A 27,875-nucleotide genomic window follows, 5' to 3' on the forward strand; every position below is an offset into this window, starting at 1 on the left:
TTCTCAGTGTCAGTCTCTCTCCTCAGTGACAAGCCCCGATCAGTCACACACAGCCTCTTTCCTCAGTAACAGTCTCCCAACAGTAACAGAGTGACAGTCTCTCTCTCTCTCCTCGGTGTCAGTCTCTCTCCTCAGTGACAAGCCCCGATCAGTCACACACAGTCAGCCTCTTTCCTCAGTAACAGTCTCCCAACAGTAACAGAGTGACAGTCTCTCTCTCTCTCCTCAGTGTCAGTCTCTCTCCTCAGTGACAGTCCCTCTCCTCAGTGACAGTCTCCTCAGTAACAGTCTCTCTCTCTCTCCTCAGTGACAGTAACAGAATGACTGGGCATTAGTGATCAGTCTGTCACTCACAGCAGCCAGTCTCTCTCTCTCCCTCTCTCCCAGTCCCCGCCCCAGACGTCATGGCCCCGCCCCAGCACCCGGCGAGCTGCGGCTCCGGGCAGAGAGTGTCAGTGTAGTAGACTGTAGCAGTCACCGGGGAGCCCGGGTACTGAGCGGTCGCAACGCAGCAGCCGCCATGGCGACGATTGCGTGCCGGGTGCAGTACCTGGATGATATGGACCCCTTCATTTGCACCAACTTCCCGGAGCCCCGGAGACCCCCGGTGTACAACTTCCCGGAGACCGCCCCGCTCATCGAGCAGCTGCCGGCCCTACACAAGCTGCTGGAGGCCCCGCTCAAGGTACCGGGGGCAGAGAGAGCCATATGTCCTGGGCTGCAGCAGCGGCGCTGGGGGTCACTATGGAATCGCGATCGCAAGAGAGTGTTCACAGTAGTTATGGGGGGGGGGTCACAGGAAAGTGGTCACTATAGTTATGGGGGTCACAGGAGAGGGGACACTATGGATATGTGGGGGGTCAGAGGAGAGGGGACACTATGGTTATGTGGGGGGTCAGAGGAGAGGGGACACTATGGTTATGGGGGAGGGGTCACTATGGTTATGGGAGGGTCACTATGATTGTGAGGGGGTCACAGGAGAGGGGTCACTGGTGGGGTCACAGGAAAGGGGGTCACTATGTTTGTGGGGGGTCACAGGAGAGGGGTCACTATGGTTGTGGGGGGTCACTGGTTGTGGGGGGGGGCACAGGAGAGGGGTCACTGGTTGTGTGGGGGTCACAGGAGTGGGGTCACTGGTTTTGGGGTGGTCACAGTAGAGGGTTCACTATGGTTGGGGGGGGTCACAGGAGCTGTGGTAGAATATGGGAGATTTGAACAATGGGTGCACACAGGAGGTAGTTATTGGGGCTATGGAGGAGGTGTGTGTTGGGGGGGATATTATGGGCACACAGAAGACGATGGAGTTATGGGGTTTATTATGGCAATGAGGGGCATGCTGTAAGTAATGGTGGATCTTATGGTTATGAGGCACCCACGGGAGGTGGCCATGTCTATTCATATGAGGCGCACACAGGTAGTCGGCTACATTATGGTGGAGATGGGCTGTAATGACTATGAGGGGCACACAGAAGATGACGGTGTGGGTATTATGGTTATGAGGGTCACACAGGAAGTAATAGCAGGGTTATTATGGACATGAGATGCCCACAGTACGAGGAGGTGGTTATGGATATGTGTGTGTAGGGGGGGGGGGGGGGGGGGGGCTAATTATGAGGATGGGGGAGTTGAGTTGTCAGGATGTATGGGGATGAAGGGTTAACGTGATTTGCCCTTGATGTGAAGTGGTAATTGTACACTGCAAGTAGGCACCTTGTGGATATCAGGAATGTGCAGGAAAGCACCGTGATTGCACCACAGTGGTTGGGTTACCCTACTCTGCCTGATGCTGGGGCTGTTAGAGTTATTTATGGCTGTGCAAGTCACTGCTTGAAGCTGTAATGTTTTCCACAGCTCTGATTGGCTTCTATAGAGATGCCCCTCGTTGACCCTCCCACCCCACAGCCTTCAATCCCCTATAATAATCCTCTTCTGGCAAAGCCTCTTGTTAGTGATCTGCAGGCTCCGTCCTTCCTTGAACAGGGGTAATCGTACACTTGTGCTTCCCAGAGGGGTACAAAACGATAGATATAAAGGGGTTTCCTCCTTATCATAAAGGAAACTGAGCGCCCCAAAACTTTTGACCATTAAACTTTATTGTGTTTGACAGCAGTCTGTTGTACTTTGCTGCCCCTGCATTGGACCGTATATCCTAATCCACTCCACAGCTAATCCTGGCATGCATCAGTGAGTCGTGCCAGGTGAAAGGGTTAAGCCGTATGTCTGGGAATATAGGATCACGCCCTTCTTCCATATATGTGTCTATCCCAAATTTAGCTGAAGTAACTGTTGGCAGGCATGGCCTAGTCTGGGTCCCTGGAACATACCTCTCTCCGTGACCCTTTGATCGCTTCTCTCTGCTTTTCACTTAAATCCCTCTTGACTTCTAAAAGGAGTTTGCATTTTCCCTATGAATCAGGCCCTAATGGCCATCACTTTGCTTGCACACTTGTTATTACCCCTGCACCTTAGTAACTGGCATTGTTCTGTTGGGGGGGTTACAGGAACAAAAGAGTCTGTAGAACAGGTTTTGGAGCGTGTTTTGCAGCCGGGTCCATTGTGCTGGAGTCCCAGGTGTGAGCGTCTACCGTTACAAAGGAAAGTTTGGGAAAACCTGGTCATGTGAAATCTGAGGTCCCAGTGAGTCATCCCTAATGGGGTAACTGACTAACTGCTCCGTCACAGTCTACTTATTCTTCATACTTTAATGTGTCTTTAATGCCTGAGTTTTTATATATTTATGTTCCCCCCCACCCTCATGTTTCCTGGTAAGGTTTTTCCATTGCATTTAAGTTGTTGGTCCCCACACTAGGAAATCATAAGGGCTGTAAGATCCTTACACGTGCTGCTTATTTAGTACTATGTAATTTACTCAATAGGTAAAATACAGAACACTTGGGCTTAATTAGTAACTCGGGGGCAACTGTATTAAGCCTGGTGAAGTGATAAAGTTGTAGGTGATAATGCAGCAGCCAATCAGCTCCTACCTGTCAAGTTACAGATTGGGTTTGAAAAAAATTGTCTGTTGCATTATCACGATCAGCTCCTGTAATTCCTTTTAAACCCAGCCTGTAACTTGACAGTTAGGAGCTGACTGGCTACTGCATTATCACTGACCACTTTATCACTTCACCAGGTATTACATCTGCCCATGGTGATTTGTGTTCAACAGTACTGTAAGCATAGCAACCATTAAACATTTGCTGTCATCATATAAAGTGCAATATGAATGACTGAATCTGGTTGGTTGCTGTACTTCCTATCACACTGAGCGTTTATCAAAATAAACTTTGATGTGCTAATGGCTTTATTGGAACTTCCCCTTTTACAGAGGAGTTTTCCTGCCCTATTCAGCTTGCAATATCATATATAAACCGTGGCACATATTATTGTTTTGGTGCAAAGGTTTGGGGGGGAACCTCCACTGACGGTGACCCTGTCTTTAATTATTAAGGAGCACTACTGTGGGAAAAGCATTGACTTTGGTTCATGGTGTGATAAGTTACGTGCTGGAGGAATCCAGGGCCTACGTTATTAATGCTTCTCTGTTTTTTTTCCCTTTGCTGTCGTCTGGCTGCCAAAATCTGCGGTGTTTTCTACCTGTCAGCTGTGCTTCCCAATAGCGCAAATGTTGACATAACGCTGTGTATTTTTCTTACTCCGCCTCGCACACTTCCGGGTGTTTTTGTATGTAAATTACTTTATATCCTGCTGGCTTACTACTAGTCTTGTAATATACTTCTCACCTGGGTACCCTAAATGCAGATCTTACTTGAATACCAGGCTCATCAATTTGCTTGATGAAAGCTCGAAGGCGGTAGTATATATATTTCCTGCGAAATGCAGATGTTTATTCCTGATTGCAAAATGGTGAGATCCTGATCTAGCCTAGAATTCTCTGCCCTGCGCTGAGATTATCGATCTATCCCCTGATCTATCTATCTATCTATCTTGTGAAGTACCGCCACTGAGCACTAAAGACCAGCCACTCGGCGGAACAAATTACTCCTTTTGTGCTAAAACAATTTGTAGCAGAAAGTGAAAGCAATTTTTGCAGGGACACTGCTCTGTTTCAAACTTGCTGGATATGCAGAGAGGAAGCTGCGAAGACAGATTGGAGGTAGGAGCAGATAGGGACTGGGGGTGGGATGGAGAGTTTGTGGGCTAAAAACTGTCACAGCTCAAAGTGAAAGTACTTTGCAGAAGCCGTCATTTTGATGTGCTTATAACTAGCAATAATATAAGGCCAAACTAAAGAGTGTTCATTCTACCACACCTTTCAAAATCTGTGTAGTTCCCATTTTTCCTCTCTGGAGGCCCTCTCTGTTATGGTTCTTCTAGCACAGTTTGATCTGTATCTCATTGCTGCAATGCAGTACAGATCTGACTGTGCTAGAAGCGCCACAGCAGACAGTGACACCCCAGGCAGCAAAGAGGAACTGCACAGATTTTGAACGGTGCAGGGTGTTAGAATGAACACTACTAAGGTAAGTAGGTGTAATTAATCCCTAGGGCACAAAGGTAGGTAACTGATGCGGGCACTCTAGTTGGTGTGGTGCTAAATCTTCTACCCTGCCATAGCAGGACTAACAGAATTCCTGTCCTGTTTGTCCATGATCAGTCACCAAGGGTGGTTTTGTTATCAATGTAGCCTGTCCTGTTCCTGCTAATGAGGTGCTGCCAGTCCGCTAGTTGGTGTGGCCACGTCCCTATCAGTGGCTAGAGTTGGCCTGATTCACATGACATTGTCATTGGTCCACAGCCTTGGTCACACGCCCCATTTAGGTGCTGGGCCCTGTTCATCCTCAGCTGCCTGTGTTTGTGTACAGTATGACTGTTCTCCATAGGGACCGAACATGTTACTATGCAATAAATGCGTTATTGTTTGAGTGAAAGATAAAATCCTGTTTCTGTGTAACCTTAAGTACAGGGCTGAACTGGGTGAGGCCACATAGGTAACCTGCAGCACTTATACCTACTCAGTATACTAGTTAAAAGAAAGTCAAAATGACGGCTTCTGCTTTGTACTTTCACTTTGAGCAGTGACCGTTTTTACTTTCACTTTGAGCTGTGACAGTTTTTAGCCCACAAACTCTCCACCCAAGTCTCTATCTGCTCCTACCTCCTATCTCTGTCTCCACAGCTCTCTCTCTCCATATCCTGCAAGTTTGAAACAGACAAGTGTCCCTGCAAAAATGGCATTCGCTTTCTGTTATGACATCTTTTTGTACACTAATTTGGTCCATTGAAAGGCCTGTAGTAATCAGTGGCTGTACTTCACCTCATAGAAGTGAGGAAGAGTTTATTTGTGTGTGTGTGTGTGTATATATGTGTATCCTCTCATGGGGATGGATGCCAGGTCTGTGTGTGTATATATGTGTATCCTCTCATGGGGATGGATGCCAGGTCGGTTGTCTGATGTTAATCTACTTTGGCTGCAGTATATCCTGATGACGGTCCAGTTTGGACCGAAACATTATGTTGGTATGTCAGCATTTACCTTTATGGAATAAAAACCGTTTGAAAATTTTACCAAAGTGGTGAGTGCCCTTTTCCTCCAATATATGCTTTGATGTTCAGTAATCTGTAGGAGCACCTCTCATTCAAACCGGATATCTATTAGAGTGCGGACTTTACATAAAAATTATATGTGTGTGTGTGTGTGTGTGTGTGTGTGTGTGTGTGTGTATGGCCGCTTGAAGCGGATGCTTTGAAAGCTAGTCTGCTACCTTGTGATTTCCTCTGTGTTTGTGCATGTGTGAGAGAAAAAGAGATGTAGTTCCACTCATTTCCAACAGATGGCAGTGTTTTGGAGACACCCAGTTACTAGCCATATATAGGTCCTGATACTGCAAAGAGGATTTGTCTGTTGCACGCCTGCTGTTATTTCTGCAAGAATTGCGCCATGTTAGGTTATTATACCCTCAGGGCTTAAGCTGTAACATACTAGGTCGTCAGGGCTGCATTAATACGTGCTGCACATTGTGCCGTCCTGCTACCTAGTAATACACACACAGAATACAGTAATTAGTGAATATAATAAGGCCGCATTTAATTTCGCTTTCCTAGTACATGTTGGTCCTGGGCAGTTTCTAGGGAAATCCACAGAGGTGCATTGTGGGGCCACAAATAAATCCTTATTAATGGATGCGATTACAGTGACATTGTCTTAATTGATATGTTATGTGGAAATACATCCCTTTGTTTTGTATTCTGGTTTCTTTTCAGCACGTCTTGTCCCCTGGAACCTCCAGGAGTCCGCGACTCACTTCCTATTGTGACTGCGGCATATCCTGCTCCCGGGTCACTGCACTTTTTTACTCATTTGAAAAATTAATTGTGGGCTGCCGGGACATTGCGCAACCAAGATCAACAGGATTAGACGGTTCTTTGTTTCGTTAAGGTCACATACTCATTTTACCGCACTCAGTTGTCAGTCTTCATCAGGGATAAGGATTTGTCTGATCAATACACATCTATGAAACGCGTAATAACAGGGCTGTCACACTGGTCTGTGTGTCGCTGATAGGTGATGGTTTCCTTTGGGTCACAGTAGTCCAGTGTACGTGTCTCATTCAGAGATTACGTGTTCAAAATTCTTTGTTTGCGGACATCCGACTATTTTACCATGGACACAAAACTCAATTTTTAAAGTACAAAGCTCCTCCTGTTTCTGTACCTGATGTGGTAGCATCAACACCAACAAATGAAACGTATAATACCTTGGAAATTAAAATTTGCCAAAGATTGATCTTTTTCCATATGTTCCTATGGGTCCAGTATCATTTCTATCACTCTGGCAATAAAGGCACCAAGAAAATTAAGCCTGTATAACTAGAATTGTGGCCATAAGTGTATCACTGCCGCCATCCGTGAATCAGTGACAAAGTTCTTTATTTCAAATATTTATTCATTTGGAAGTTTTGAAATAATGTGTAATCTTTTTAAACCCCCCCCCCCCCTCTGCTTCAGTGTAACTGATTCTTTCATTTCTATTGCACATATGTGAATTGGCGATGGCCTAAGCTGATCTGTGTATCCCGTGAGATCGATGGGGAACTGGCAGAGTGCATACACACTTGCCGATGCTGGCCATGACGAGTGACAATGTGGAGGGGGGGGGGGTGTGGTTGGCTTATGCTAAGAATGTCTTCCCTTGTCCTTCATGTGCAGACTACAGGGGATGATGCTGACGTTGCGGCAGAGCGCGCATCATAGACGATATTGGACCTAATTCTGCATGGATTGCTAATCAGAGAACTCGCAATTCCTTCGATTATCGAACGACTGTGCTCAACATTCGCAATTCTCTTGATGCGCAGCAGTAATTAACAAATAAATATCCGTACGTATAGAAGTTGCGAAGTAGCCATAGTTTGGCAGGAATCCGCCATTCAGGGGCGGAAACATGGCGTTTTCTAGGTGTGTGGTCAGGCTTCCGTGTATTAGGCTGCGCAGGACACGGTGACCACGGTAGGGGATTTGCGGCACGTTATAAGTAATTGCAGTGGTCCGCCCCATGACTGCTGCCTGCCTGATAGACAATCACTTCCATCTGTTCTGCATAACTGCTGCGCTTGTAACAACAATCTGTGTGATGATGTGTCACGGCTATTCACGCGTGTACAGATGTACTGAAATAACACAGCTTTGCTGTTCACTAAGAACATTAATAAGGGATTTCGAAACTTGTTGCTTTATACGAGCGGGTTCAAAGCCATTGCTTCATGTAGAAGCAGACGCAACAGATGACAAGGCTGCAGCAGTGACTCCTCCCACCTGCTATATGTCCATGGTTCCCCCTGTTATTTCGGGGTTTGTCTGTGTCTATATAAAGTGGGAGATGGGGACTATTCGTGCAGGGATTGGACCATTCTTCTGCACGCTCATATAGCCTAAAAAATAGCCAATTGGATCTGAGCGTGCCCGTTGCTGCAACTATTTTTTACTATCCCAAAGTACTTTGGCGTATTTACTAAAAACATCTGCAGTTCCGTGATAATGGATATGGGATTCCTGCTATGAAAACGTGGAACAAATTTTTTTGATACTCTTTACTTAGCACGGCGCCCATCACGGGCATTGAATGCACTAAAAAATCGGGTGCGACGCGATGCCCGCGATTTCCCATAGGGAACAATGTTAAATGTCTCAATTGACCCGATTTTCCTGTTCAATGCCTCAATTGACCCGATTTTTCCATAGGCACCCTGAAGTGTGAAATGGCCCCCACAATTGTTAACGCCACCCCACGATCAACGTGGTACGCGTCCTACGACCTTTTCATACCCCCACTATCCACGTCGGCGTGGAGTTGAGAATAGAATAGCGCAGCGAGCCACCGAGCCCGAAGCGTGGCGAGCGGACGCGGATACCTGTGAAGCCCGCGAAGGGACGCGTTTACCTGTGAAGGTATCCGCGTCCGCTCGCTGCGCTCGCCACGCTTTGGGCTCGGTGGCTCGCTGCGCTCACCACACTATTCTATTCTCAACTCCACGCCGACGTGGATAGTGGGGGTATGAAAAGGTCGTAGGACGCGTACCGCCACCCCGCGCGGGCTCGCTGCGCTCGCCACGCTTCGGGTTGACGTTGATCGTGGGGTGGTGTTAACAATTGTGGGGGCCATTTCACACTTCAGGGTGGCTATTTGGCCTCTGTGGGCCATTTAACATTGTTTCCTATGGAAAAATCGGGTCAATTGAGGCATTGAACATGAAAATCGGGTCAATTGAGACATTTAACATTGTTCCCTATGGGAAATCGCGATTTTTTTACCTGCGATGCCCACGATCAAAATCGTGGGCGCCGTGCTAAGTAAAGAGTACCATTTTTTTTGAAAATAAAACAATAGATAAAGTCTGCGGTTACCGGAGGAATAATTAACTGCGGTAATTAGAGCAATCCAGTGGCTAAATCCCCCCTCGGCTAGCGACCGTATGCGGTTGATGGGTCAACCACTATTGGTCGAAATGGTGTATCATGGCTTATGTAAAATAAAGGTCAAGGTAAAATAGGTCAACATGAAAAAAGTCGACTTGAGTTTTTAAAAAAAATGTTTTTGTTTTTTTTCCAGAACAGGGGGGAGGGGGGCGATATTGCATTATGCTGCACAATGAGTGTTATTCCAGAGTTCCCAATCCCGCTAAAGAGATGAACGGGAAAGTACACGCAGAGCGAGAAATAGCTGCGCAGTGATCTGATAATCGCTCAGCAGTCACCACGTAGTGTATACTCTGTAGTCCTGAGTGTCGCGCAGTCTGCTGCGCTGGAGAAGGGGTTGGTTTCGGTCGGATATTGTGGTTAGATGTTTGCATCCTTATTGTGGGAGTAGTCGCAGCGCCATAATGGCAGATTAGGCCTCGTTATCTGTTCCCGTGCAGCCATCAGTAACATGAATGCACCAATAGAGAGTCCTTATCACTGGCCTGAAGGCTGCACAATGTTTGCTGATACTGTCTATGACTGATTATTTATATAAACATCACTTTGTTCTGTTCAACCTGCACACATATACCCCCAACGACCCCCCCCCCCCCCCCCTCCCCCTCCTCCCTACGTTTCCTTATTTGGACTGCAGCAGAATCTCACCTGGGAATGTATTTTTCTTTGCGCTGTACTAAATAGATTTGAAGGGGTATTTCTGTGACACAGGTTCTCTCCCATGGATTATGTGCTACTTACAGTAGTATAGGCCGACACAGGCTGACTATAAGCTTATGGTAGATTAGTGGGATATTATGGGGAAACTGGTGGTTTATGTGATGTATTGTGCCTGCGTGATAGCCAGCCTCCCCCCCCCAGGCCTTCTATAATTAGAACATTCTCCTTGTATAACATCAGTCTTGCATCTCAGGCAGAGGTTACAGGGTTCCGACCCCGACCTCTACTTCGGGATAATTGCATGTTCTTCCTTAATGCTGTTTGGAATCTTCTGACACTTCACTCTGTTTCTCCCAGCCCCAAAAAGCATAGAACAGCGCCACCCAATGGGCACATTTGTAAGAGATACAGGGGGCCACATCCCGCACAGCTGCCGAAACTTGGACGCTATTACATTTGGCCCCGGATATTTGTTTTTGACCAGTAATATTGTAAGTATCCCCTCAGAGGAGGTGGGGTGGTGTATGTGTCGACACCAGAGCATGTTGACCCCCAATTAGTGTTCCACATCTCCTTGCACGGCGCTCCTCAGACCCGAATCTTCGCTCCACCTCTGCAGCGATTGGCACACAATACCGTTCCCAGTCGGCTTTCGCATGGAAGGTGAAGTATGAAGGTCAAAATAAACTCAAGAAACTTATGTCGGCCTTTTGCTGGTATCCGGCTTTTGACCATGTCGACTTATTGACGGTTGACCTAAACATTGTCGACCCGTATACCATATTGTTCTGGAGAAAGAGTTTGTGTCTGTTTCCTGTGTGGTGCTTATAATGTGATATTTTCTCACCATACACATGTACAGGTACATACAGGTAAAACAGCGCTGTGTTGTTTTTTTTTTACCACATTGCAGAATGCTGGTTACACCCACCTGACCCCATCACCTCGCTCTGCCAGGGATTTTACTGTAATTAACGGCTTTTGCAGCTCATATTTAATGTCCTTCCTAATCTCCTGAGAATGCTAATTATTTCCAGCATTGCAGCTCTATCATACACAGAGGGTTAGCTGGGGCTGATGTAAGCTTGTTGCTGAGCGTCTCTTGGCGTGTTTGTCACTCTGCAACCAAGTGTGTGCAGCTGCGGGCACTACAGACTCATAGTGGGGCTGATTCTGAGGGGATGCGGTCATTTGGTCTACAGCATGATGTTCGACAGTCATTAGGTCGACACTATTAGGTCGACATAGGAAAAAGTCGAAATGGGTCTAGGTCGACAGGACGTTAGTTCGACAGGTCGTTAGTTCGACAATGTCTAGGTCGACAGTTAAAAGGTCGACATGGGGTTATTCACTGTTTTTTTTGGGCCGACGTGCTGACAGACAGTATTTCATGCCTTACCATCCACTAGGGCATGGGTCTTCTAACTGTGTCCCTCCAGATGTTGTGAAACTACAAATCCCAGCATGCCTTGCCACAGTTTTAACACTCCCTTATAGCAAAACTGTGGCAAGTAGTGCAAGTAGTTTCACAACATTTGGAGGGCCACAGTTTGAAGACCCATGTACTAGGGCATGGTGGGAGAATAAAATAGTGTGCCCGACGCATTGCGACCGATGCGGTGCACTTGAAACTGTGTCCATGTCGACTGTGTTGACATTCATGTAAAAAAAGTGAAAAACCCTATGTCGAACTAATGACCTTTTCCAATGTCGACCTAGAACCATGTCGAACTTTTCCCATGTCGACCTAATGGTGTCAACCTAATGGCTGTCGACCATCATGATCCTAACCCGATTCTGAGGTTGGAGCAAAGTTAAAAGAAACCGGTACCTTTGTACGTTGATAAAACAATGCTGTGCTGCAGATGGGGGAGATGCAACATGCAGAGTGATGTACATGTGAGATAGGCTTGTCCTGTGAGAGTACACATTATCAAACAAGAAGTAAATCAAAGCTGAGTTTACACTGTTTAGTCAGGAACAATTCCAGGATACCTAGTCCACGGACCCTAATGTAGGAATGGACATTGCATCGCAATGTTGTACTGCCATCTATGTTTTGGTTTCAATGGCAGTAGTTTTATCATTCGATGATGATCCGATGGTCCCTCCCCCAGTACTTCTGCGCATGAGTGTACACTCTGAAGATGTTTGCGTATGCGCCAATCATATGAAATGTTTTTTTTATTGACAGGAAATAGAAACACATCAAATATTACAATTCACCGCAGTAAATCTAAAACCAAGTAAAATATAAATATACACAAACATGATCTGTATTCTATAAACATCACAGTTAAACAGTGGTAATAGATTGTGAATCAAGTAAATAGACCTATATTACAGAAGCGTAGACTGGTTGGCCTGTATGGGGTTTTTTTTCTATCGAATTTTTTTTATTCCATGGTCCATAACCATCGAAAAGATTAGATGGCGGAAGCCCAGCTGTCCTTTGATGGTTGCCTACGAACGTCCATTCCCTACACGGTGGTTAATGAGTGTACAGCGAAGGTGTGCCCGCGGCTGACCGCTAGGTGCGGGCGGATTATAGCAGATGAGAAACACGAACCTAAGTGGAGTAATGGCAGCTGGGGACGTCCCTTACACTCCTCCTGCTGACTACTCAACACCAACAGCTGCGGTCTAATAACAGCGCAGAGACTATTTATAATGTGCGAGGTAACCGTTCCTGACCTGACTCCTGTGATGTCACAGCGTTATTCCGGCACGGCTTGTCAGTGGGCCACAGGTGGATGCAACTGAAAATAGACTTGATCCGTATTAAAGCCAGCCTGGGTCTGCCCATTACAAATAAGAACTTTGGGTTTAAGTGTAACTAGTATCGGGACACTAGAATTCTCCAGTAGCTCCTATACGGCTTCTATAAATGGATCGGGATTCTCAGCAGATTACCGTTCTCCACTTTCTTACATTCGGAGTTCGGAATGGTCACTAGGTTGACCCACCTTAGGTCAACAGGGTTGTTAGGTCGACATTGGCAAGGTCAACAGTCAAAAGTTCGACATGAGTTTTCACTTTTTTTTTTAGCCGACATGTGCCGACAGGCGGGATTTCATGCCCTACCATCCACTACTGCATGGTGGGGAGCACAAGGGGTCGTGGTACACTTTGACGGTGTTAACATTAGGGACAAAAGTGAACTCATGTTGACTTTTTGATTGTCGACCTTGCCATTGTCTACCTAAGCCATGTCGACCTATTTCAGGTGTCAACCCAACGACCCATACCCAGTGCATAGTCACTTATTTCTGAGTGTCTGGCACACATCCATAACTGCTGACTACCCCTGTTTCTAACCATTGCATATGGGGCATTTGGTTGCGGGAATCAGGCTGGGGCTGGTTGCCTAGAACAACTGAATAGCTCTTGAACACTTTAGAGAGGGTTGCTACGAGCACAGAACAATTGAAGGTCCCTTTTTGATTTGCATTTGAAGGGGTACAGTTACTCAACCACAGTTTCTCAGAGCTGGTGCTGATACCCAATCTATGGCGCAGGCACCTTACGGTGAGCCGGGAGGATTGTCTTGCGCTGAGTACTGTAACGCAGGTCCTCTGTGTATGATGCCGGAATCCTCATCCCTCCCCGTCACTCTCTGCCTGGATTAGTCACCATCCATGTTAGCAAACAGCACCGCTCGCTCCCAGCAGCCACATCTGCTACGGGTTACATCTCCTGCCTGTGCCAGTTCCCATTTTTAGTTGCATTCTGGCTAGGGATGTACTACTTCAACAGTCTGGCATCTGAGGATGGGGTCCCTGGCATGGGGGGTTGGATTGATGGATCTGGGCACAGGGAATTGGCATGATCCTGTTATTAAGTGGATACGGTTATAACGGGTAACTGTTTACATGTTGTTATGGATTCACGGTCCCTAAAAGCTCCCCCCCCCCCCCCAGTCCTAGATGTACAATAAAGTGCAGGCGCGCCATGCTGGAGCGTACTGATAATGTTTGCCAGTATTAGTTACCCTATATCATTTTAATGCTAGACATGGGGCCTGATAAAGTGGAGAGTGATGCAGTACCAGCCCATCGGCTCCCAACTCCCATGTTATAGTATGTGTTGAGAAGTGACAGTTAGGGGCTGACAGTCTAGTCTCTATCACACTCTAAGGCAGTGATGGGGAACCTTTGGCCTTCCAGCTCTTGTTGAACTACACATTCCATACTGCTCTGCTACAGTTTTGCTATTTGGCCATGCTAAAACTGTGGCAGGGCATGCTGGGATGTGTAGTTCAACAACAGCTGGAGGGACGAAGGTTCCCCATCACTGCCTTAGTGTGATAGAGACTAGGCAGACAGCTCCTAACTGCCACTTCTCAACACATACAATAACATGGAAGTTGGGAGCCGATTGGCTTGTACTGCTCTTGGCTGATAAGTTTGGGGCCACACAGGCTTCTAGCACAGGTGATGTCTGGATATCAGTGCTGAAATACAGACCACACTGTGCTACAAGCACAACAGCAGAGTGACACACCCCAGGCAGGGAAGAGGAGCTGCAAGGGTCTGGAAGGAGAAGATGAAGACCTCAATGATGAACCAGTCACTGTAGGGATACAGCTATGACTGTCCTGCTTCATCCGTGTCCATCCTCTTCTGCTTTTGAATAAGGCTTGTGCCAGCTCTTAGTCACTGTGTACTTGGTATCTTCCTTTGGTACCACGCTCTCCACTGAGCACTGTGCCTCATATACTAATTCAGGACTACAATTGTGGAAACCCTTACAAGATACAGAATAAAATGGTTTCTGATCATTTCTTTAGGATGCTATAGCGGCAACATTCGGGTATCCTCTGTCTTGCAGTCTCCTAGTTAACGATGAAGTTCAGTTCAGATCCATTGTCTCCCACACAAACGCATAATAGACATTGAAAGTTTCAAAATAGATAATTGTAAGTTTTATTTATTTGTTACCAGTTATTCACATTGCGCACACATAGGGGTCGTTCCTATTGGCCGCAGATGATTCGCGAGTGCGAGTCATCACCTGCATCGGGTGCACTTTACAGCGGGCGGAATTCACTGCCCCATAGGGTTGGGAGAAATTTATAGCAAATTCAGCCCTGAATGGGTTAATTTGTGTGCCTTTGCCGGTATTTAAACGCTTTGGAACACACACTTTGCAAATAGGATGGACCCCATATAAATCTATATTCCCTACCACGTGTACACACACACACACATTCTAGGGTTCATTTTGTTGGGAGCGAATTAACCTTCCAGTATATTTTTGGATTGTGGGGGGAAAACCCATGCAAGCACAGGGAGAATATACAAACTCCACACAGTTGTTCTCCAATTTCTTTGCAAGCTGTAGTTTATCTTTCTGCGATCTATATGGAGAAAACTCACTCTCACACTGTGAGGGTAATGTAGAAACCAGACACTTCACTTTTTATACTTTTCCAAAGAAACATGAGAGGATTGTTATTTACCTGTGATGAGGAATTGTGTCATTCGGTACATGGGGAACGAGATATGTCAGACTATGGTTTGGGGCATTGCTTATAGTGTGTGAGGCCTTTCCATGCACTGCAGGTGGTGTGTCACGGATACATCCTGTGTGTGTGTGTGTGTGAGGTGTGTCATGCAGACGCACTCCACGGATTTGTCTGTTAGATTCAGCATTAATAGTATAAAGGGTTTATAGGTGCCATTGATGGTGCGTGTAATCCTGGCATTAACAACTGCTATAAACCGTTATCAGACTGGTGTGAGTCTCTGCCAGCAGGTAAATCATTGACGATGGGTTATAACGTCTGGCGTTTACCTGGTGTAATCCTACCTGTAATGTATGTAAAACTATGCTTCTGTTTGTGCATTCCGTGCATTCCATCCGGCTAGGTGTGTATTGACTCGTCTTCCCTGACCACATCTATATACAGTGTATGGGTGCACATGGGTGTGACTGCCGTTATGTGTATACAGGAGAGTGCGGCCTATCTGTACACAAGGAAGCGGTGACGTCACTGGGACACAAGGTACACAGTGACTCATTTTTTAGCCCACAAAAGCAGCACTGAATAGAAGTCCAATAAAAACAAATGTGATTGATACTATTGGACTTCTAAAATACATTTGTGGTAGCTGTAGATCACGTAAACGCAACATGGTCCTATTGTGCAGGAAGTAATGGCGGGCGCTTGTGGAAACCAGTTTATTGTTGGCTTCCATTGTCAACCAATCAGATGATGGTTTACCGCAACAGCTTCGAATGTGAAGCATTCAAAGCTTGACGTGACAAAAGCCGCGGCCGCTGAATTGTAGAAATCCTTATAGAGGTTCACAGAGGCACCCAGATATACAAGTGCCGCATATCACAATAATCACTATCGCCACGGCAATTAATATCCAGCATGCTGGATATATATGGTTAATCGCTGGGGTCAGGGCCAGTGTTCTCAGACCAGTTGCTGCGGACATGGCGCGAAGGCATGCTTGGTGCGACTGCAAAAATATAGGATTACCATACGATCTTTTTAAACTGGAGCGCTCCTCCAAACACAGGTTCTGGGGCTGGCTGACTTTAAGCTGCCTCTCACCTGGTTTTTCGCAGTCACTGAACCTGTGTAATTGGTGAGCGTCCCAGTTTAAAGGGATCGTATGGTAAGCCTAAATATAGCTGCAGGGAGCTATGATGAAACCGTGCTAAGCATTCAGCAACGAGCTAGCAAATTAATTAAATATTTCATCATAGAATTCCAAAGAAACCAAATACGCTGTTGGGGAGCTCTGGCCGTATGGAAACCAAACAAACGGGAAGCCAGATCGTTTGGAATCCACCCAACACCTCCACTACGGCCTCTGAAATGTCAGCATTTACCCTGACGAGCCTGTTTGAGCTCACCGCAAGCGACTGCACCCTGTGTAAATGTTTTCACTGTTTTCCCAGATCAATTCACCAAACTCTTCTGTCATAGATTTCTCTGCTTTTATTCCAACCGGTGATTTTAAGATGGCGGGCCATTACCAATCACCTGAGGAATAACCCTGAAAACGAACGCTAATTAATACTGTTTAGTCCCTTTAAAATCTCACTGGGATATCAGCGACTCAACGATGACCTGGACATATGTTACCCAGGGGACCATGGTGTCTGCGTCTTTACATTCAGCCAGTTCTGTGCGAAAACAAAGCGTTAGTAAATCTCGAGCAGTCACCGTGACCGATATGTAGATCAGGGTGCAGCTGCATTTCAGCGCTGTAACCATTTCACATCGATGGCCGCAGGGTTCAGACTGTTTCGCTGTCACCTCTTGAATATCTTCTTGGCATGCCATAATTGCACAGTAAAATGAGTATATTTGCACTGATGGGTGCCACCATTAGTGGTGGTGTGCGTATTTTGCACCTTACCACTCATATACTGTACACGAAGTCTCCTGCACAGCGGTTACTCTCACCGCAAGGGACAGCAGCAAAACTATGCACTGTTCTAATATGCTAATATATCGCAGTGTCATTGCGCTTCGGTACATTGCGGTTAGTTGGGTTGCGCCCTGTGTGTGGGTGATAGGAGCAGAGTGAAAAAGTAAAAAAAACCTTAAAAAAAAAAAAAAAAACTTCAATAGAACTATAGATGACATAATATACTTTGGGAATTAAGTGTTTATTGTAATATGTAGGTTATAGAAGAAGGTGCGCCCATTTATTTCATATCCACATTTTACGGAGGAAGGATTTTCTCAGCCGGCGCAGACTCTGCATTGTTACTCGATAGCTGCCCTGGGGCGCACAAATTATCGGCCCACATAGACTGGATAAACCAGTTCAGTGTTTAGCTAAAGCGGAGTCATTTTTAATGACAATGTGTTTTTTTTTCCTTCCTAACAGACTTTGCATTCTCTTGAAGATTGAATAACATTAGCCAGCGAAAATACATATGTATGCAGAGGCTGGAGATGTATAATTATGGGCCCACTATTGGTGTTGTTCGTATTGTAGAAGGAAGCGTTTACATTTCCTGCACTCTTAAGAGGGAATTTGGATGCTAGATGAGTGCCTTATTCATTGTCTGAGATTTGTGGTTGGGGGTGGGGGGTTGCGGGGGCAAGTGACCAGTCTGTCAGACTGATGATATTCTGGAACATAGGGTAATATTCAACAACTTCAAGGAATAATCGGGATGGGTGCGCGTATACTAGCAGTTAGGATGCCACAGGGCAAAATACCAACACAACAACAGCATCCCGACTGCCATAATCACGATGAAAAGGAGCCGCTAAGCTAACCCTTATCAAAAACTCTACGCCTAAAGCGTAGAATACAGCGTAACGCTAATACCGTCCGTCGGGATGCCAACTTCATCTTAATAATCAGTGTGACAAGTTCTATTAAAACATGACTATTACAGAGGGTTTATTTTATTTTCTATATTGCAAGTGTAACTTTTTTGAGCATGTCTTAGCTGTCTTAGTACAAATAGTTTGTTCCTTTTCAAAATCTTTCTTCAGTGTAAAAATTATGTCTACCACAGAGTAAGAGGTCTCAGCAAGTCATGGAGGGAGAGGATTATATTGTGCACGGAGCTCAGAGATGCATTCCAAAGCCCCTCTGTTCAGTACATCATAAGCCATTTGACTGTGGTTGCCATGGTACCAAGGGAAATTATAATATCTAACTTTCTTCTTTTAGGCTTCTACAGTGATTAAAAAAGCACACTTTTTTTTTAGGGATTGCTGCCTTAACTGAAACATTAATAGATTATGTTTGTGAAGCCGTTATGTTCTTATTTACTATATATACATAAGGAATGCAGAACGTTTTCTCTGATGGCGAGAAAATGCATCGTATTCATAGTAGCGATTGTAAGCTCCCCTCCAATTCGTGTTCCAGCACTTAGTAAAATACGTCCCATGTATGCATGTGTGCCCACATTTTCTTACTGACCTGCTTTGCAGCGCGATCCTAATCATGCTAGGGGAAGGACGCATGTATGTACCCCGACACATGGAAAGAAGGCTGTGTGTCCTCCCTGTATGTGTATATACAAGCGCATCCTCCGGAGCTGCCTATTTGCAGCCCTGGGCCTGTAGGCTCTCAGAATAGACACAGGACACCCACCCTGGTAGCTGCTGACTGATGTTACGTTTTGGTTTGATAATGCCCTGTAAGGAGCCGCTTACTGTCCGTGTCAGACGCTGTATGTTCTCTTGTGTAAACACTGGTGTTTTATGTACGGAAAGAGCCTGGGGAAACCCAACTGCAGATCAGTCAGGAGGCTTTGGCCTTCCCAGATACTTTTGAGGCCGCAGCCTCACAATGTGTGATGTGCAGAGGATATTTATGTCTTCATATCCACTGAACCAGTAACTTATCAACATGAGAAATCGCATTGATCTCTTCTTCAAACGCCTTTACAACTTCAAAAATCTTTTTATTTCGAGTGCTACTGAGAAGATTTTTCAATCGTTCACAGACCCCGTACCCCTGCCACAACAGCTATAGGAGGATATACTAAGGATACAAGACAAGAATGGTTGCCTAAATTAAGGTGCTTTAACACACTGAAGCAATTTAACAGGAAGACCAAACGCAAATGCTGGAACATTCACATGGCAATTTATATGGATTAGGAGAAGGTGGTTTGGATTCAGTCGAGGATAATTGAAATTATTTTTTGAATCCTTACCTCGGCATGCTGGGCAGGTCTATGGGGGGAGAGATACGATGCCCATACGATAGATGATTCACATGCGAATCAGGCTCTTTTCATGCAATTGTGGCGATCAAGTGCATGAAAATTGTCGTAGGATCAACACTATGAAGGTCAACATATCGGTGCAGTGTTATTGGTCGACCAGACTATGAAGGTTGACATACCTCCGGTGCAGTGCTATTCCGGGCTCCTGTATGTACATAGGCCTCTCGCCTCGTTCCAATGAATCCACAGAGTGACTGCCCTAGCCCAGGACATAGGCATGCTAACACCGTAATCTGGTGACGCAGGAAATATATATAGGTCCTCAATGTGTCCCAGCATCCCTCATGTCACCCAGTTTACTGTTGGAGGTCAGGAGCCCCCTCTGGTGTCCTCGCTGCAGAGACATCCAGATTATGTGAGTGTCAGAGATAAAATAACTGACATACACATCTACCCCGTGTTACTGTGGCTGTCGCGGCCAGCGGGTTCATACTTCTGCTTATGTATGTGATTTAGGCTACTGCGAGGCCGGCCGGGGGAACCTATGTTTTTCTCTCTGTGTGCAGTCCATCAGCGGCTACAGCAAAATGGCCGACACTGCAGCTGATTTATTGCGCCACAAAAATGACATCCTGAGACCATTTACATTACGTTGGATTATTTTATTTTTTTTAAAAGTGGTGTGTTCTATTCTAAGCCCATTCGCTTGTCACTAAGGGAGTATTTAGTCTGTGCCAATATTTCTGACATTTGGAAAATCTGCGGGGTTTTTCGAAAAGTTGTTAGCCGAATTTACATTCAACCTGTTCAATCTAAAGCTGTGTACACATGCTTAGATTTTTCCAGGTTTCGATTCCACATCGAATGGTTTTTAGGACACTTTCGATCTGCGTTCGATTCGATGCGTGCTCCTGTTTTCTCAAAATTGAATAGAAAATTCTACTGTGCAGCCAAGGAAATCTCGAATTCGATCCAGTAAATCGAATGAGTACATTGTGCCTACATTGTGAAATCGAATCGAATGCAAAAGTACAGATCTAATGCCGAATAGGATGATCTAATGCCAGATCTAATAGAAAATCGAATCTAACATCAAATCTAAAGCAAATCTAAGCGTCTGTACAGGGCTTTAGGCTGATCTTTTCGACTGTCAGAAAAATCACCACAGTTGGAAAACACGTGTATCTGTGAAAACTCAGCGATCTATGTGTTTTAGGTAAAAACGCGCAACTTTAAAGAGTTTAATCTGTATCGGCAAAAAATTTTCCGGATGAAAAACCTGGAGAATTCCATGCGCAAATAAGTCTAGCAGCATTGGGACATTACTACTAATGTTGCTACAAGACTGATGTGCAGTCTGTCATTTTCAACATCCCCCCTCCAGTGTGTCAAAAAAAATGGGGGATTACACACGCTAATAACACTAGCAGCACTGGTTTATTACCGCCCGTCCTGCTACCAGACCGCTGTGCAGTCTCCCCCCCCCCCTCCACCTGACAGTGAAATCAGAGGCCACTCAGCTACTGCTGCAGGACATGCGCACATGACACTCAGCCTCTGACACCTGTACACCTGTCAGGCAGCAGAGCTCCATGCAGCTGCACCAGGACGAGCATACGGTAACCTCCGTACAACACAGAGAAGCGGCCGCATTCCTGCTTGCTAAGCTACGGCTGGGTGCTGGGTAACAGGGGGTCAGTGGTGGTACTTCACCTACTAGAGGTGAAGAGTAGTTGGCCATATATACTGTATATGTGTAATTGTCAGCACATCTGTGCTGCCTGTTCAGCTTTGGATATGACGAAGAACAGCCTCAGGGCTGCAGGAACAAACTGAATTGATGCAGAGTATTGTCTGAAGAGCACAGAATGCAAAATAAATGTATTTCGTTAGCAAGCCAGAGAGGGTATCGGCTAATCTCACATTCCAACGCGCTCTCCGCTCAAGGGACTCTTTCATGAAATCCATAATCTGAAAAATTGGCAAGCGCGTCCTCCGAGATTTCCTTGTTCAGTTTCCTGGGTCCTCGCTGGGAATTGGCTGCCTGACCAGATGCCGCTTTCCCCCCTATTTTTATGTAATCTGCTAAAAGTGATAAACGGTTTGTAAGAGAACCCGTGACGTTCCCCAGTATGATGAGCATTCCTCCTAATCCTCTCCATGGCTGGCCGCAGATCTGTGCCTTGCAGCTCTCCTCCTCGCTAGAAAATAATTATCAGTATTTGTTCAGCTTGAGCAGATTGATTTCATTTTCTGATGCTTGGCCAAGGCGCAGAGTGATGAAAAGACAAGCACTAAAATACCAGATCTGTGGAAAGGCCCAAGAAATAAATATCGCTCCCCACACGAATGCGTTGAAGTGTTCCTCGTTGTCTACAAAGCATTCTACTGGAATAGTACAATAACACCCCCCCCCCTTCTTTCTTATGTAAGACTGACCTCCACCTGCAAAGCATACAGTTCTTGCACAAGCTTCTCATGGTGACACTGTGACACTGAGCTGCAGATTTGTGGCCTAAATTAAATATTCTGCTCATAAAGTCGCCTGTCCCCCCTCTGCTGCATGTACGTGACCGATCCACTTTAAATAGTTTATTTTCTTTCTCGCTCCCCTGGGACCGTTCGTTTTGGAACGTTTGTTTTTTCTTTCTTCATTTTTCGTGTGTTGTATTTTTGCGCCGTGTTGAGTAGATTACGTAATGGAACAAAATTCTCATAAATATCCTCTCGCTGGCTTTCGGGCTGCGCCAACAGGGGCCGGAGTATCTGGCAGGGCTGGCGGGACAGTGGAAAAGTTGTGCAGCTCATTATATTGGATTACGCTTATGGTCTCGGGGCCTCATTCGTGTTTGTACGCATTGCCGATGTTCACGCTTCTCAACGACGAACTGCGCATGCCCCACAGTTGCACTTTGCGAGTGTTATTGTGCCTTTGTGATGGCGCTTTCAAAGACGGACGCGCCTCATGGCCGTTTTAAAGCCGGGCAGGTGCAATCATGTACTAAGAGCAGTGGTCCTCAAGGACCCCCAGCAGTGCATGTTTTCTAGGTCTCCACACACAATCAAAGGTGTGATTATTAGCTCTGCCTGTGATCTTTTAAAATGTGTCAGTGACTAATGAGTGCACCTGCAGGGTGACCAGGAAAACATGCACTATTGGGGGGGATGCGGTCGAAATACCGACGCCGGAATCCCGACCACCGCAATGCCGGCACTTTGTCCCTCTATGGGGGTCCACGACACCCATTGAGGGAGAATAAAATAGTGTGTGGCGAGTGCAGCAAGCCCGCATGGGTGGGCGTTCCACGGCATTGCGGCGGTCGGGATTCCCACCGCATCCCCCCTCAAGGACCCCCAATAGTGCTGATCCCCCTTGAGGACAGAGGTTGAGAACCACTGACTTATGGCGCCAGTGTTGGTACTGCTGCGGTCAGCCTGTACGACGATAGCGGTATGGGAGCCGTAAATGTCCCTTGTTGCGTCGGTACTGCATGTGTGTACGGAGTTGCCAATGGTTTGGGTGGGCATCTGTATTCTTCTTTGGGCAATTCCGTAGCCTAAAACCTCGCTTCTGTATTGGCGTGCGTAGGAACATGAAACAGGCACCTATGGGGCCTACATACGTAACAATGTATACAGGCATTTTATAAGCGATCTCACTAGATCGCTCAGAAAATGCACCTACATCACTCCGTGTGAGGGCGCCATAGTGATGCGCTGCCCCACGCACCTCTATCGCCCAATGAATAATAACCAACCAGCGGAGAACACTGGCCCTGACAGAATGCTTAGCGCTGACTCGTTCTGAGCGATCTACACGTCGGCATTGCTACATGTGTAGGCCCCTTTAGTTTTATGATGTATCAGGTATGGTTACATTTGAGCCTAGAATTCATGTCACACCCTGTCCGTATGCCCGCTTGTTACTAGATAACTGTGAGGCTGTAGTGATGTGAGAGGTCATTACATCGGTTGTAAAATTAGCAGGAGATTTATTCATGAAGGTGGAGTGAAGAGTAATGGGGCAGGGAAGGAAAACAATGGCAACTCATCTGAGCTTGGTTTTCATATAGGGCCGGATTCAGAATTCTAGAGAAATGCAATGTTTTGCGGTTGAGCGAACCGTCGGCTGACTGCACAAGTGTGTACCTGGCACTTCAGTATAGAATACTGCTAATTGCTCAGTATGTATCTAACCTGTGTGACATTGTATACTGGCTGCGTTAGTCTGCACTTTTGCGTCTGTTGCCAAGGTTACCCACTTCTACCACACAGCGGAGCCTTTGTGGCGCCTTTATAAATAAGAGACAGTAATAACAGAGTTGTTAGTACATCATATAAACTAACATCTGATCACAAGGATGTTTGGTGCCTTCATAACTAACTCTTTGCACCTGAATGTGATTGGTGGATCAGTTTATTAGTAGTTTGTGCTCTGGGAAGCAGCTTATGTCTAATCACAGGGAGAATCGGGATCTGGCTGTATCCATATGTCAGACCCAATGCCGGATTCAGCACATCCCTAGTCCTAAATTAAATAAAACGCTACGATAACCCTGATGGAAGCAATTACTGATTTTATCTGCATTGCTCTGTATGGTGTTTTGTGATGTGGTCGGATATGGCTTGGATACGGGCATCATGTGGCAGTGACATAGGGAACGTATAAAGATGCGTGACTGTATATAATGGATCCCCCTTCCCTTGTTAGGCGGATGAGTAGGATTTTGATAAATGGACCAATCAGGACTTTGCTCGTTCTCTACCCCAACTGGCCACACGTGTCCTTTGGCACTATATAGAGGACAGATGACTGGGCACACATGGCAAGATGTAGTCCCGGGTGATATCTGGAGGGTATAATGTTTCTATAAAAGGTATAGAGTTTTGCACTGGTGTGTCCGCGCCCCCCCCCCCCCACACCCCCACGTTAAATCGCAGATTGCTGCTGATTTCTTGAGATGATGTCCTGTTGCTCCTCTATATCCAGAGCTGACGGATCAAAATACTGCTTTCTTCCAGCCATTCCCACCACCGTTCCCAGCCAGTGCTTTTCAATCAGGTGCTAAACCTCGTGATCTTATTCAGGGAAAATTAGCAAGTCAATGGGAAGTGACCTGTGTGCAGGGGACGCGTGTGGGCAAGGTGACTCGTCCTGTGCAGGATGGAAGCTGTAGGACTTGTATGAAGGTTTAATCCTCTCTGTTTGCTTCTAGCTGGAAGACTGCACCCTCCAGTTATCTACCAATGGGAACTATCTGGATATAGACCTCTCCCTGGCTGAACAGCGCGACTGTCTGGAAGCCTTCTTTGAAGACATAAGGTATGGCCAGATTTGTTATCTCGCTTCTAGAACCTTAAGTTCCTTTTGATTGGTCACTGATCTACAAGCCATGCTGCCTCTTCTCCCTGTCCCCAAACATGGCTGTTGTGTCCTCACTATTTCTGTGACATTGAATAATCTAAATGGTAACAGATGATGATATACTGTAGGTGGCAAGTATTGGACATACAGACTACACCCCTGTACAGAAAGGTGACAGCGGCTGCAGGGGGAGAGGGTAGTGGTATATACATATTGCTATAGAAGTGTTGTCTATTGCTGGTCTGGCGTGGTGTAACAGCGGCACAGTGTATATAATCTCACTCCTTCTATTGCTGGTCTGGTGTGGTGTAACAGCAGTGCATTGTATATAATCTCACTCCTATTGCTGATCTGGCGTGGTGGGGCACAGTGTATATAATATTCCTTCTATTGCTGGTCTGGTGTGGTGTAACAGGTGCAAAGTGTATATAATCTCATTCCTTCTATTGCTGGTCTGGTGTGGTGTAACAGGTGCAAAGTGTATATAATCTCATTCCTTCTATTGCTGGTCTGGTGTGGTGTAACAGCGGCACAGTGTATATAATCTCATTCCTTCTATTGCTGGTCTGGGGTGGTGTAAAAGTGGCACAGTGTATATAATCCCATTCCTTCTATTGGATGGTCTGGCGTGGTGTAACAGCGGCACAGTGTATATAATCTCACTCCTTCTATTGCTGGTCTGGTGTGGTGTAACAGCAGTGCATTGTATATAATCTCACTCCTATTGCTGGTCTGGCATGGTGTAACAGCAGCACAGTGTATATAATCCCATTCCTTCTATTGCTGGTCTGGCGTGGTGTTACAGCGGCACACTGTATATAATCCCATTCCTTCTATTGATGGTCTGGTGTGGTGTAACAGCAGCACAGTGTATATAATCCCATTCCTTCTATTGCTGGTCTGGTGTGGTGTAAAAGTTGCACAGTGTATATAATCCCATTCCTTCTATTGCTGGTCTGGTGTGGTGTAACAGCGGCACAGTGTATATAATCCCATTCCTTCTATTGCTGGTCTGGTGTGATGTAAAAATTGCACAGTGTATATAATCCCATTCCTTCTTTTGCTGGTCTGGTGTGGTGTAACAGGTGCAAAGTGTAAATAATCTCACTCCTTCTATTGCTGGTCTGGTGTGGTGTAACAGCAGCACAGTGTATATAGTCTCACTCCTTCTATTGCTGGTCTGGTGTGGTGTAACAACGGAACATTATATATATATATATATATATATATATATATATATATATATAATCTCGCTTCTTCTATTGCTGGTCTGGCATGGTGTAACAATTGACCATTATATAATAATCTTACTACTTCTATTGCTGGTTTGGCGTGGTGTCACAGTGGCATAGTGTATATAATCTCACTTCTATTGTTGGTCTGCATTGTGTAACTGCAGCACACTATATAATTCAGCGGTTCTCAAACTGTGGGTCCTGACCTCAAAGTGGGTGCCGACCTTCTCAGCATGGGGTCACAACTCCAGTCTGAAAAAAATCTGTTGAATTGTCTGTTTAGACTCCTCAAATATTTGTGTGCCTCCACAATGCTGCCATGTATGTGCTGTCTGCTGACTACACATGTGATGTGATAACCTCCTGCAGTAACTTGCTGGGGTTCTGTAATTATTTTTATTGTCTGATGGGGTCCCACAGCAAATAGTATGAGGACCCCTGGTATAATCTCATTCCTTCTATTGCTGGTCTGGCGTGGTGTAACTACAGAACAATGTATATAATCTCACTCCTATTGCTGATCTGGCGTGGTGGGGCACAGTGTATATAATATTCCTTCTATTGCTGGTCTGGTGTGGTGTAACAGGTGCAAAGTGTATATAATCTCATTCCTTCTATTGCTGGTCTGGTGTGGTGTAACAGCGGCACAGTGTATATAATCTCATTCCTTCTATTGCTGGTCTGGGGTGGTGTAAAAGTGGCACAGTGTATATAATCCCATTCCTTCTATTGGATGGTCTGGCGTGGTGTAACAGCGGCACAGTGTATATAATCTCACTCCTTCTATTGCTGGTCTGGTGTGGTGTAACAGCAGTGCATTGTATATAATCTCACTCCTATTGCTGGTCTGGCATGGTGTAACAGCAGCACAGTGTATATAATCCCATTCCTTCTATTGCTGGTCTGGCGTGGTGTTACAGCGGCACACTGTATATAATCCCATTCCTTCTATTGATGGTCTGGTGTGGTGTAACAGCAGCACAGTGTATATAATCCCATTCCTTCTATTGCTGGTCTGGTGTGGTGTAAAAGTTGCACAGTGTATATAATCCCATTCCTTCTATTGCTGGTCTGGTGTGGTGTAACAGCGGCACAGTGTATATAATCCCATTCCTTCTATTGCTGGTCTGGTGTGATGTAAAAATTGCACAGTGTATATAATCCCATTCCTTCTTTTGCTGGTCTGGTGTGGTGTAACAGGTGCAAAGTGTAAATAATCTCACTCCTTCTATTGCTGGTCTGGTGTGGTGTAACAGCAGCACAGTGTATATAGTCTCACTCCTTCTATTGCTGGTCTGGTGTGGTGTAACAACGGAACATTATATATATATATATATATATATATATATATATATATATAATCTCGCTTCTTCTATTGCTGGTCTGGCATGGTGTAACAATTGACCATTATATAATAATCTTACTACTTCTATTGCTGGTTTGGCGTGGTGTCACAGTGGCATAGTGTATATAATCTCACTTCTATTGTTGGTCTGCATTGTGTAACTGCAGCACACTATATAATTCAGCGGTTCTCAAACTGTGGGTCCTGACCTCAAAGTGGGTGCCGACCTTCTCAGCATGGGGTCACAACTCCAGTCTGAAAAAAATCTGTTGAATTGTCTGTTTAGACTCCTCAAATATTTGTGTGCCTCCACAATGCTGCCATGTATGTGCTGTCTGCTGACTACACATGTGATGTGATAACCTCCTGCAGTAACTTGCTGGGGTTCTGTAATTATTTTTATTGTCTGATGGGGTCCCACAGCAAATAGTATGAGGACCCCTGGTATAATCTCATTCCTTCTATTGCTGGTCTGGCGTGGTGTAACTACAGAACAATGTATATAATCTCACTCCTATTGCTGATCTGGCGTGGTGGGGCACAGTGTATATAATATTCCTTCTATTGCTGGTCTGGTGTGGTGTAACAGGTGCAAAGTGTATATAATCTCATTCCTTCTATTGCTGGTCAGGCATGGTGTAACAGGTGCAAAGTGTATATAATC

The 27,875-nt window shown here is 45.7% G+C and overlaps 1 protein-coding gene across 4 annotated transcripts in view; it reads left to right on the forward strand.

The window, feature by feature from the left end:
• The first annotated feature begins 374 nt into the window (after positions 1 to 374).
• FHOD1 (formin homology 2 domain containing 1) overlaps positions 375 to 27,875 on the forward strand; it is a 97,339-nt gene continuing 69,838 nt past the window's right edge. Inside the window, exons 1-2 of one of the 4 annotated variants that reach the window (XM_083164342.1) lie at positions 375 to 685; positions 24,483 to 24,589. In XM_083164342.1, coding sequence (XP_083020468.1) covers positions 521 to 685; positions 24,483 to 24,589 — 272 coding nt within the window. In that variant the 5' untranslated portion in view covers positions 375 to 520. The remainder of the gene's footprint in view (positions 686 to 24,482; positions 24,590 to 27,875) is intronic. The other 3 variants (XM_083164340.1, XM_083164343.1, XM_083164341.1) reach the window with 3 other exon arrangements.

The sequence above is a fragment of the Crinia signifera genome, chromosome 11 (assembly GCF_055691185.1).
Source record: "Crinia signifera chromosome 11, ASM5569118v1, whole genome shotgun sequence".
In the NCBI taxonomy this organism is placed as follows: domain Eukaryota; kingdom Metazoa; phylum Chordata; class Amphibia; order Anura; family Myobatrachidae; genus Crinia; species Crinia signifera.